The following is a 13,165-nucleotide window of genomic DNA, read 5'->3' on the forward strand; positions in this document are numbered from 1 at the left end:
GGCGGCTCTCCCTACGGGGCACACTCCTTGTGCGTGGGCTCCCCTATGTGGGGGACACCCCTGCGTGGCAGGGCACGCCTTGTGCGCATCAGCACTGCGTGTGGGCCAGCTCCACATAGGTCAGGGGGCCCAGGGTTTGAACCGTGGACTTCCTATGTGGTAGGCGGACGCCCTATCCATTGGGCCAAGTCTGCTTCCCTAGCATAGAAATCTTGAAGTAATGTCACTGTCAAGGCTCTAATTGGAAGGAAGCTAGATGGAAAAAGAACTAATATCTGACCAACACTGGTTATGAGGCAGGCATTTTACCAGGTACTTTACATACATTAGCTCACATATTTCTCCTAACTCTTCTCCTAATAACCATCCCCATTTACGGAAATTCTCAAATGTCAAACATAAGGTGAAGCTAAAACTAAATCCAGGGAAGTGGCTGTGGCTCAAGCAATTGAGCCCTGGACCTCCTGATAAAAAAAGAAAAGAAAAAAGGCATGGCAGGCCTGCGTGGTAAGGCACAGGCCCTGCCGGCAGAGTGATGCACCAAAAAAAAAAAAAAGGATGATGCAACGCCACAGGAAAAAAAACAGAAACAAAACTAAATCCAAGCCTGCAGGATTCTGAAGCCCATTCTCATTTTACGATATCTTGATACTTAATTGCTTTTAAATATGGCAATTGTCATCCAGAGAGGATGAATGTTTTGCCAAGGTCGTACAATCTCTAATGGGACAGATAGTCTTCCAGATGAATGCTTTTTGACCAACGGCATAAGCTATCTTTTACATTTCCTGCTGTCTTTCCAACATTCAATCTATAATTAAGTTAGGTTGTTTTTTCTTTTAAAAAAATTCTGGTATCTATTACCGTCTACCCACTTCTGTTCTTTTGCTATCACTCTATATTTAGGCCCTCTTCACTCATGCATAGACTACCCTTAACAGCTTCTGAGCTAATCTCCATCTCTCCTCTCCTCCAATCACGTTTGCAAAAGGGCTAGTCATTTTCTTTCCCTGAGGCTCTTATACACATAATAAAATACCTACAGTACAGAATTGTGAAGATTAAATAAGATAATTAAATATGAAGACACTTTAAAAACTGCAAATTCTATTGAAATGTTAGCCATTTAGGCACTGTGACTTACATGTCTTTCCCCCTGGTTCTAGGCATCTAGTATGTGATCAAATAATAATTCATTGACTGACTTCTTATCTATCTTCCCTACTTCCATTAATATTATCTATCGGACCAATGTGATCAGGTAAAGATGACTATATAATGAAGACTGAACACCAAAGCTTATGGTGTAATTAAGTATGCTACATTTTTTATTATAGCATGCATAGTTACTCTGTCCTTCATAATCAAATAGAGGTGCATATGTTTTGTTACAAAAAGAACTTCTTAATATCTTAATAATAATGTCCTTTCTCTGATTTTCTGACCCCTACTTATCATCTGTCAAGATGCAGCCCAAATATTACAACTTTGCTAAAGTCATCTTGACTCTTTCCTTTACTTGTTTGCATCTCATGCTCCCATAATCTTAGTTACCCATTTTCATTATAGCATTTACTATTCAGTTGCATAATTATTATTATTACAAATGATTTATATGCTATTTATAGTCTCTCCACAAGTCTGTGAGGGAGTTTATTTCAGGTTAGTTAAGAGTTGATAAGAGAAAGTTCTTTATAGAAGAACTCTAATGGCAAATAAAAAATTGGAATATAACCATTTTGTAGCACCTTATGAATAAGCTGATCTAGGGAACAATCATTAATGATGACAGAACAGTGGTTTTTTTTTTTTTTAAGATTTATTTATTTAATTTCCCCCAGTTGTCTGTTCTCTGTGTCTATTTGTTGCATCTTATTTCTTTGTCCGCTTCTGTTGTCTTCAGTGGCACGGGAAGTGTGGCCGGCGCCATTCCCGGGCAGGCTGCACTTTTCTTTCGCGCTGGGTGGCTCTCCTTACGGGGTGCACTCCTTGCGCGTGGGGCTCCCCTACGTGAGGGACACCCCTGCGTGGCAGGGCACTCCTTGCGCGCATCAGCGCTGCACATGGGCCAGCTGCACACGGGTCAAGGAGGCCCGGGGTTTGAACCGCGGACCTCCCATGTGGTAGACTGATGCCCTAACCACTGGGCCAAGTCCGTTTTCCCAGAACAGTGGTTCTTAATCCTGGCTGTACATTAGAATCACTTGGGAACTTTCCAAATATACCTCTGCCTAAACCCCATTCCCAGAGATTATGATGACGTTGGTCAGGAGTGAAGCCTTGAAATGGTATTTTTTCAAGTGCCCTATATGCATGTAATGTTAAGAAACAATGTCCTAGAGCTATTAGATGGTTGATGGGGAACTTTATAATAAATGGATCGGGATGTTAGCACTGAATTCACTAATTTTACAATTACTAAAAATGGAATGAACACATTATGTGCTTCTTTATGTGATGTAATAAATACCACTTCCAGTATTCCACTGCCAAAAGAAACTGAACTGGAATCTAATCAGTATTCTATATCTACCAGTCTTCAGAAAATTGATAGGGAATTACCTTAAGAGACACTAAGAGAATGTGATCAACCAAATCCAAAATGTGGGAAATTCAACAGGATAAATAACTTGGTCTCTTGAATGAACGAACAGCAGGGAAAAAGTGTGTGTGTGTGTGTGGTGTGGTATGGTGTGGTGTGTGTGTGTATATATGAAAAAGCTTACAAATTAAGAAATTCAAGAGACAAACCAAGCAAATGCAGTGTATGAATATAATGTTTGATGAATAGGTAAATGAAGGAATCCAATGAAAAGTTGCTAACTGGAGGAAAAGAACAATCATTATTCATGATGAACAAGCAAATTCTCATACTTTAAAAAAGCAGGACTAGGCATGGAAAAGGATTCAGAAGTATAATAATTTCGATAAGTGAATTAGTGAAATATTTATCTTTTTCTGTCATGGTCTTACAGAAAAAATCTCTAAAATATGTCAATGGACTTTATGTTTTCTTTCTAATTCATATTTCTATTTGACTGAAGATTATGCCTACAGAGAAAAAACTCACCGTGGGGCAAAATACAACCAATTTTTTTTTGGTTGATGATGAGATACACAGTTGTTTTGTACCAGTACTGTCCAACAGAATTTTCTGTAATGATAGAAATGTTCCACATCTGTGCTATCCATATCTATAGTCAGTAGCCACATGTGACTACTGGGCACCTGAAATGTGGCCATTGCGAATGAGGAACTTAAGTTCAAATTTATTAATTTTAGTTCATTTAAATTTAAATAGACACACGCAGCTGGTGGCTACCATACTGGACAATGCATCTAGATAATTACAGCTCTCCTCTACCTGCAATGCTTCTCTCCCCTAGTGACCTGTTAGCAACTCTCACCGCACTCCACACTGGAAGATCAGAGCACCACATACCTTTCCTTTCACGCTTCTTTTAGAGTTGCAGTTTAACCTTTACTTGTGTGAGTATTTGATTAATACTCTTCCTCTAAACTGATTATCAACTACATCAGCAGGAACTTCTCATGCTTTTGCTCACCGCTGTATTCTTGGGTTCTACCGCAGTGACACTCAAATGTTAGTTAGGTCAAGGCTACGGTTAGGTAACAATGTATAGTTGTGTTTCTGTGATATATAGACTTTCATTTCTCATGGTTCCAGGTGATTCTGATTAAATTCTGGACTTCTTTTAGCATGTAAAAATACATTAAAAAAGGAGGAGAATCATACCATGAACCCCCAGGTAAACATCAACAAACTACAACAATCATCAACTCACTGCTACACTTGCATTTATCCCCACCCTGGCTCTGCCTTCCCATCTTGTGTTATTAGGAAGCAAATTCCAGACATCATATCATCTCATTATATTATTACATCTTTCGGTCTATATTTTTAAAAGATAAGAATTCTAATTTTTACAAACATACCAAAGATACCATTATCATAACTGAAACAAGTATCATCATTTATTCACTAAGTGTTCAAAGTTCCTCAGCTAAAAGAGTTTTGTTATAAATACTTGAGTTGAATGAATCAGGCTCCTATCATATCACACTGCAACTGGTTGATGTGTCTCTTGAAGTCTCTCGATTTTTAAATCCCCTCTCCTTCTTGATTTAAGCCTTAACAGTGTATTTACTGAAAAAAACTGAATTCTTGGTCCTTTAGAGTCTCTTACATTATAAAATTTGTTGATTGCACCCTCAAGATGGTATTTAACAGAACTTTGTTCCACATTCCCTGTAAATTTATAGTTAGATCTAAAGGCCTGATCTGATTCAGCTTCAATTTCTTTGGGTAGAGTACTGCACTGATGGTGGTATGCATATACTTCAAGAGATATATAATGTCTGGCTGTCTGACTTTTCAGGATGTTATTAATGATAATTCCAGATCCATTATTAATATTTCATTAAGGGTTTGCAAAATGATGTTATTCTAATTAAATTATTCTTTTTTCATGTATTAGCTGGACTCCTTCCTTTGAGAAAACTTTTTGGTTACCCTGAAGTAAAGTTCATATATGAAGGCAGATAAATTATCAGTTCTTTCCCAGTATAGCTTTGCAAAATATTAGGTTGATTTCTCTAACATTTTCCTCATGTGACCAATGATTTTTTTTAAATCATTAAATACACAAGGACTTTTTAGCATAGTTGATAATGTAACACAGTTTAACATGTTGACTCTATAACAATTTGTAGTGCTATCATTTTATATATATATATTTTTATATATATAATCATGTTACTTATTTATTCTTAAGGAGGTACCGGGGATTAAACCCAGAACCTCGAACATGCGAAGCAGGCGCTCAACCACTAAGCTAGACCCGCTCCATCCCTGAGTCCTTCTGTTAAAACCGCAGTACCTGAAACAGTTTTCTTGCTTTCTGGAACAAGATGCCTAGTCTCATCTGTATATTTCCTGCCCCAGACCTGGAGTCAGACATTTCTTCAAGGAGCACTGGTTCCTTTTAGTGGGAAATGGTACTTATGCCTACAAATTGGGCCCCAGGGCTGCTAATTTCTACCAGGTTGATCATTGTCTATATGATTTTTCAGTAGGCAGAGACAGGAAAGTCCTCACTCCCAAGGGAAAAGATAGCATGAATTCATCTTATTTTTAATTCAAATTTAAGATTACAAAGTTTCCCTACAAACTTTCAATTGCCTTCTTTGGAGAAACTGTCAGGCTAATCCTAAAATTCATATGGAAGTACAAAGGATCCTGAGTAGTCAAAACAAACTTGGAAAAAGAAGGACAGAATAGAAGACTTAAACTTCTCAATTTTAAAACTTACTACAATGCTACTATAATCAAAATAGTGTGATACTGTTGTAAGGACAGGCATATAAATCAATGGAATAGAACTGAGAGTCCAGAAATAAATGTTCACATTTACAGTTTATTGATTTTTGACAGGTGCCAAGAATAAGCAATGGGAAAGGAACAGGTTTTTCAACAAATGGTGGTATGACAAATGGATATACACATGCAGAAGAATAAATTTGGCTCTCTACCTCATACCATATAAATATATTTACTCAAAATGGATAAAAAACCTAAATTTAAGAGCTAAAAGAATAAAACTCTTAGAAGAAAACAAAGATGTAAATTCTGGTGACCTTGGGTTAGGAAAAGTCTTCCTAGATATGATACCAAAAGTGCAATCAAAGAAAAAATAAACTGAATAAACAGATAAAAATGGAAAACTTTTGTGTTTCAAAGAACAAAATCAAGAAAGTAAAAAGATAACCTACAGAATGGGCGATATATGCAAATCATATATCAAATAAAGTACTTGGATCTAGAATATATAAAGTACTCTTCGTTCTTGAGTTCAATGATTAAAAAAACACTATATCCACTTAAAAAACAGGCAAAGGATGTGAAATGATATTTTACTAAAGAATATGTACAAACAGCTAATCAGCTTATGAAAAGACATTCAACATCATTAGTCACCAGGAAAATGCAAACCAAAACCATAATAAACTAAAAAATTAGTTGTTTCTATACACCATCAAAGAATTTCCTGATATGGAAGTTAAAAAGTTTGCATTCTAAATACTCCTAAAAGAACACAATACCTAGGAATAAATTTAAGCTCAGAGGTGAAAGACTTGTACACTGAAAACTATAAAACACTGCTGAAAGAAATTAAAACAGTACTAAGCATGGCAAGATATCCCACGTTATCATGGGTAGGAAGACTTAACATTATCAAGATCCAATCCTACCAAAGTGATCAACAGATTCGAAGTAACACCCACCAAATCCCCAGTAGCATGTTTTGCAGAAATTGAAAAGCCAGCTCTCAAATTAAATTGCAAGGAGCCCCAAGTAGCTAAATCAATATTGCAAAGGATGAACAAAGCTGGTGATCTCACACTTGTTGATTTCAAAACTTGCAACAAAGCCACAGAAATAAAAATGTTGTGGTATTGTCACAGACATATAGACAAATGGAATAGAATCAAGAGTTTAGAAATAAACCCACACATCTATGGCCAACTGACTTTTGACAAGGGGGCAAGTACATTAATTCAGGAAACAATGGTCTCTTCAAAAAATGGTGCTGGGAAAAGTGAATATCCACTTGTAAAAAAATGAAGTTAAACATAATAGCTAAACCATAAAACTCTTAGATGAAAATAGGAGAGAACCTCATAACCTTTTTGGTAGTGAGTTTTAGACATGACACCAAAAGTCCTTTGGAACTAAACTAATTTAGCTCATACTCCTTTATTTAAAGGGGGTTTAGTCTTAACCCCCTATACAATTATTCAATATTTTTAATAAAAAAATACTTCAAATAGATTTTCTAAAATAGAAAGATCTAAAACATTTCTTCTAAAATCTCATAAATTACTGAGGTCACTGTTAAATTTTAAGGAAAATAAATGGATATAATAACTATAGCTTTATGAATTCTCAAAGCGTACTTGATTTCAATAATACTTTCAGAGGTGGAACCTAGATCTGAAACTGTTTGAAAGGAAAGTTGTCTAAATCTATCCAAAATTTAGATTGTAGGAGACTTCTCATAGAAAAAATGAGAAATGTACCTTTCCATGACAGCCAGGCATTCCTTTCTCCAGGTAAATCGACTGCCCCGTCTTAGTCGGAAGGTGCCAGATGTGGCAGAAACTGGGGGAGGTGTTTGTCTCCATTCTGGGTCCTCTATCGGAATGGGAGCAGGTCTCATACTTAGGGTAGCCCCTGAAATAAACAAGAAATTTTTAGCAAGTATACTGCAATTCATTAAAGCTAATATGAAAAATACATCATGAAATCAAGAACAGCAAACTTTTACCCTTCCATTGAAACTTGCTGGTGCAGTGTATCTGAGATTTATATTACAAATCTTTTTTAATCAAAATAAAAATTTGAATTATTTCTGAAGCAAAATCTCTTTAATAAAATATTAGTTAAAATATTAATAAAATAAAAATCATTAATAATTAATAAAATATTTTTTAAATGTCATTTTTTTCCAGTTTTCATGTCTTTTAACTTTACATCATTTTTCAAAACAAAGCACAAAATCTATCACATAATAGGAATAGGGAAGTATGGTCTTTGGCCTAGTGACAACTTAAATTCTGAAAAACCCTCTCTTGAAATTCCTGTATTTGACAGTTTTTATGCTTTTGAACAAAATATCCTATATGTTCCAAACCTTTCAATACCAGGAAGAGGATTTTTTGTTGTTTAAGAAAATAGAGCACTTAAAGAATGCATGCAGGTAGGAGAAAAATGGGAAATAATCCTAATTGTTGTAAATTCTTTCATAAAAAATCAAATGCAGCATAAAGATATTTGCTATATTTTGTTTCTTAACTAAATCATGTCTCTGAGGTCTATTTCTTGTTGATAATATACTATTTTCTATTATCTCTTGAATATAATAAAATTTCAAAATATATCCAGAATCAGGCCAATATTTATTACCTTTACTATCACTTTAAAACAAGCAAACCTCATCTCTCACTATCATAACTTCCTGTGATAGGTTCCAAAAATGGCCTTTCATAATAAGTCATATCTCCTGGTAATCATGCCCTCCTGTAGTCCGTGGTCCTTGAATCTTGTCTGGTTGTTTCCACAATGACAAAACAAACAAACAAGGAAAAAGGTAATATATGACTTCTGAGGCTTGGTCATAGGAAGCGCAGCAGTTTCTGCACACGTCTCCTGGATGAAGTCACTGCCAAATATGAAGTCTGACTACCCTAGACTTGATGCTGTAAAGAATTTCAAACAAGCCATGGAGTGAAAGATGCCCACCCAGTCTCCATCTGCTCCTGCCGGCCCAACCCAGGTGCCTGGCATTTGAGTCTAAGAGCCAACCTGGATATTCCTGCCCAGCAGATGCCACGTGAACTGCAGAACCCACCTGATGGGGAAGCAAGGCCCAGACAAGCAGGGCTAGTGCAGCCATGGGGCAGCAGTCTCCAAGAAGTCCCTCAGGACCCCATACCTGGGGTGCAAACCTAGTACAGGCTTCCATTCCGTACCAGGCTCCTCTGTAGGCCAACAGCCTACGAAAAGTGGGATGGCATGCCACTTGTGGGATTAGATTACCAAAGACACGAGGCAGCGGCCTTGGCTGTGAGGACACTACAACAGCTTATGGCAAGGTGACAACTGATGGATCTGGCCCACAGGCAGTAAGGAACTGAATCGCCTGACCCCAAACTGCATCTCTGGCTGACAGCTCGATTGTAGCCTTATGTGAGACTGAGCCAGAAACCTCCAGCTAAGTCACAGCCAGATTTCTGACCTACAGAAACTGGGAAATAATAAATGTTTGTTGTATTAAGCTGCTCAATTGTGGGGTAACTTATTACACAACAGTAGATTAATACAAAACCACCACAACCATTTTGAACTGCTTATTTCCTCATATCCCCCAACACAGAGTATTATGAATATTACTCATTACTCATATTTATACATTTGGCAGACAAAAAAGTCATCCTTTAACATAGAGATTTCACTATAAGAATGAAGATCTTTTCCAGTTTGTTGACCATTAAATACCATTTCTGTATATTCATACCTTTGTACCTTTTTCTTTTTGGTTACTCATCTTATCCTTATCAGTGTGTAGAAACTGCATCAAGTTGCTCAATATAGATGACAAAATGTTTCCAGTTTGTCATTTATCTTTTATCTTTATTTATGGTGCATTTTGCAATCTTAAACTTTTTTTAATGTTGTGTAATCTTTTATTTCATCCCTTTTCAGGGTCCTATTTTTTTTTAAACAAATCAATTTTATTGATACATATTAATAAAGCATACAATAAAGTGTACAATCAACGGTATTTGGTATACTCACACAGTTGTGTGCTCATCACTTTAATCATTATTACGGCATTTTCATTATTTCGGGAATAACAATAGACAAAAAAAAGACATACAAACAAGAAAATTTCCCACCTCTCAATCTGCCTGTTTCCCATGCTGTATATAGCTGCTATTTCTGGCTATTTTGGGGCAGTCATTTACTTGTTTATTAATAAGCAGTTCTATTGCAATATATTCACTACATATGATCTATCCAAAGTGTATAATCAATGGCCTTTTTTTTTTTAGCTGTTAAAAAGCGCTTTGTTGTAAAATTGTAAAATAAATAGAAGAATGGATTGAAAGAAATTACAAATTTTAAGAGAGTACAAGGCCAGGTTAGATTTAATATAATCAATTATAAAAAATAGATAACATAATAACATTTATAAATGTAAATAATAACTCAAATATAATAGAAATTAATTATAATTCTAATTTTTATATTACATTTCTAACTATTGGGCATAATAATCTCAAGAACAAAATAAATTATTGGTTATTTAATTTCCATTTAGGCCATAATTCTTTCTAGACAATCAAATTCCTATTTGGGAATTCTTCACATCTTATTGGAATGAATTACAACGGATAATTTGCCAACTCATAATTTTATGAGGCAGAAAAATTCAAAATCTTTTTCAACAGTAGTCATGCTAAATCATTATTGATCCAGATAGGTTATTTTAATTGAAGAGTACGAATAAGAAAGAGTTAAATAAAAATGAAGTATCCAAAATTACATCTCTTCTCCAGCCCTCCTCAGCTAAAAGTGTTTATTTTGTATGAAAAAAATTACACAATACTGATCACAGGAACAATATGCCAGCTGCACTGAGTAATTATTGTTCAGATACTACACTGTTATTTTATATTTATCTGGTCTACTCCAACTCTTTTTTGGTTACTATTTGCATGGAATACCTTTTTCCAACCTTTCACTTTTAACCTGGTTGTGTCCTTATGTCTGAGATAGGTCTCTTGTAGACAACACATAGACCGCTCACATTTTTTATCTACTCTTCAGTCTCTCTCTTTTGACTGGGGAGTTCAATCCATTAACATTCAGTGTTATTGCTGTAAAGGCATTACTTACTTCATCCAATTTGTCCTTCGACTCTCTGTTGTGATATCATTCTATTGTCAGTCCTCTTATCCTTTAGTTTATCCTTTCTAATAATCTACATTCTTTGACTCTTTTCCCAATCTCTCACCCTTGCTTTTTCCTTTCAGGCTGCAGCACTCCCTTTTAGAGTCTCTTGCAAATCTGGTCTTTTGGTAATATACTCAAGCAGCTTTGTTTGTCTGTGAAGACCCTGAACTCACCCTCATTATTGAAAAATGGCTTTGCTGGATACAGAATTTTGGCTGGTCTTTCTCTTTCAGTACCTTAAATACATCATACCACTTTCTTCTCTCCTCCATGGTTCCTGATGAGAGGTCTGTGCTTAATCTTATCGAGTTTCCCATGTATGTGATGCTTTGCTTTCCTCTTGCTGCTTTCAGAATCCCCTTTTTATCTCTGACATTTTCATTCTGAATAGTAGGAGTCTCAGGGTAGGTCTATTTGGATATATTGTTTCAGGTGCATTTTCCTTCTTGGATATTGATATTTATATCCTTCATAATGGTTGGGAAGTTTTTGATCATTACTTCCTCAAATAAATTCTTTCTGTCCCTTTAATATTCTCTTCTTCTGGGACACCAATTATGCAAATGTTTGCGTGTTTTGTGTTGTCATTCAATTCCCTGAGACTTTGTTGAATTTTTCCCATTCTCTTCTCTTTCTGTTCTATCTTTTCCAGTTCAGATGTTCTGTTTTTTAAATCATTAATTCTGAATTCAAGCAATTCAAATCTGCTCTTATCTGTAGCTAATGTATTTTTAAATCCCATCCATTGTGTCCCTCATTCCCATAAGGTCTTTTAGTTTTCTTTGCAGGCTTTCAAATTGTTCTTTATGCTCTCCTAGTGTCTTCTTAATAGCCTTTATTTCTTTAGTCATATTTTCTTTAAAATCTTTGAAGTGATTTAGAAGAGTTGTGTGATTATCACTGATTAATTTTATTAAATCCTGTATCTCCTCAGGATATTTGATTTGTTCTTTTGGCTGGGCCATCTCTTTCTGTTTCCTAGTATGGCTTGTAATTTTTTGCTGATGTCTAGGCATCTGAGTATGTTGGAAAATTTGCCTAATTTTCTCTCTTCCCTATTTTTTTTTCCACAGCTCTTTTTTGATATTTGGTTCAACTTTTCCTTGATCTTTAAAACTGCCCAGCTTAAGTTTTCAAAATCAGGCCAGGGACTCACTAGTAGGGTGCAGCTTTTCTCCCAGGGGTTGGATACAGAGCATGCAGCTTTTATCCATGCTTTTCCAGACTGATCAGCAGATGGCGCTCGTAAATGCGCCATTCCACAAAGGTGCTTCAGTCTCGGCTCTCCTGTGTCCCTGTGTTGAATCTCAAGATTGAAGATTCAAAGCAGGCTCTGCTGGCCGAATTCACTGAAGGAAAGCACCCCGACCTCCCCTCTCTTTTCTCTTGAAACAGTTGATGGGGAGGAAGATGTCTGCTCCCTTCTCAGTTGGCTACAGTGATCCAGGGGTTTTACCCCAGCTTAATATCTTGGGGGTGGGAGAGGCAAGCCCTTCCTGGCTACTGCCGCAGCTTGGTAACTCATGTTTGTCACTTTGGCTTCTTCATCTTTCTGTCCCTCACCCTCCTGGGAGCTGTATAGCACTGTCCTGGTCTGCTAACCCCTAAAACAGGTCCCTTGGACAGCTTTCGGCTCTTTCTCCATTGTTTTTGTGAAAGCATTCAGCTCTGCCTGTTAGTCAATCTTCCCGCAATCCTCTCATATATGGTTTTTAATAATAGAATATTTTTATAGTTTTCATTTTTGTGTTTAAACCTTTAATGCGTACATAATTTCTTGCTGTGTGTGACGTAAAGTAAATATTTAACTTCATTCTCAAATGGACAACCAACAGTGTCACCATAAAAAGCTTTAGAGATCCATGGCTTAAAACAGGGCTGGCAAAATACGGCCCGCTAGCTATTCTTGTAAATAAAGTTTTATTGGAATAGTCACACTCACCATTGAGGTTTTGTCTTTTTTTACAACAGCAGAGTTGTGACAGAGGCCCCAAAACCCATGGAGTCTAAAGAATTTACCATCTGCCCCTTTACAAGAAGAGTTTGGTGACCTTTGGCCTAAAAAGATTCCTAGTCTATTCACTATGGAACTCTAAACTGAAACTCCTTTTGAGATGGCTCAAGAAAGAGGGTTTCATTCTGCCCAAATAATTGGGGAATTAAGTCTGCGCTTAATTCACAGTTAACAAGTTTAGGCAAGTTTAAATAGGAAATAGGGGCTACAGTATTTCAAAGACTTTGGGTACTTTTCTGAAAGTAAGCAGATATTACAGCATCTACCTAAACAAAATCATCTAAGCTTTGTTCTACAGTTGGGATCCAAAAGAGAGCCAAGCTACTACCACGGCTGATCAAAACAGAGGTGCAACGGATTGCAGAGCTGTAGGTCCACACACTCAGGGCCTTGTGCTGGAAAAGGGTAAGAGTTTCAGGGCTTGAGGGGAGGAGTGAGGGGATTAAGTCGGCGAAGTCCAACTAACAGGCCCCATTTATAACCATGGCATGCATATGTATGTAAGTAGAGTGATAAACAGGTGCAAATAGAAACAAAGAATACAGAGAATCTTAACTGAAGCGAGCAGTGAAGGAAATAAACCAACTGGTAATAATAGTCCTTTCTTGGTA

At 36.5% G+C, this 13,165-nt stretch overlaps 1 protein-coding gene across 13 annotated transcripts in view; it reads right to left on the reverse strand.

Moving 5' to 3' along the window:
- HMBOX1 (homeobox containing 1) overlaps window positions 1-13,165 on the reverse strand; it is a 287,753-nt gene that overhangs the window by 58,733 nt on the left and 215,855 nt on the right. For all 13 annotated transcript variants that reach the window (XM_058288066.2, XM_058288059.2, XM_058288069.2 and 10 more), the window contains exon 6: window positions 7,102-7,255. In XM_058288066.2, coding sequence (XP_058144049.1) covers window positions 7,102-7,255 — 154 coding nt within the window. The remainder of the gene's footprint in view (window positions 1-7,101; window positions 7,256-13,165) is intronic.

Source organism: Dasypus novemcinctus, chromosome 25 (assembly GCF_030445035.2).
Source record: "Dasypus novemcinctus isolate mDasNov1 chromosome 25, mDasNov1.1.hap2, whole genome shotgun sequence".
In the NCBI taxonomy this organism is placed as follows: domain Eukaryota; kingdom Metazoa; phylum Chordata; class Mammalia; order Cingulata; family Dasypodidae; genus Dasypus; species Dasypus novemcinctus.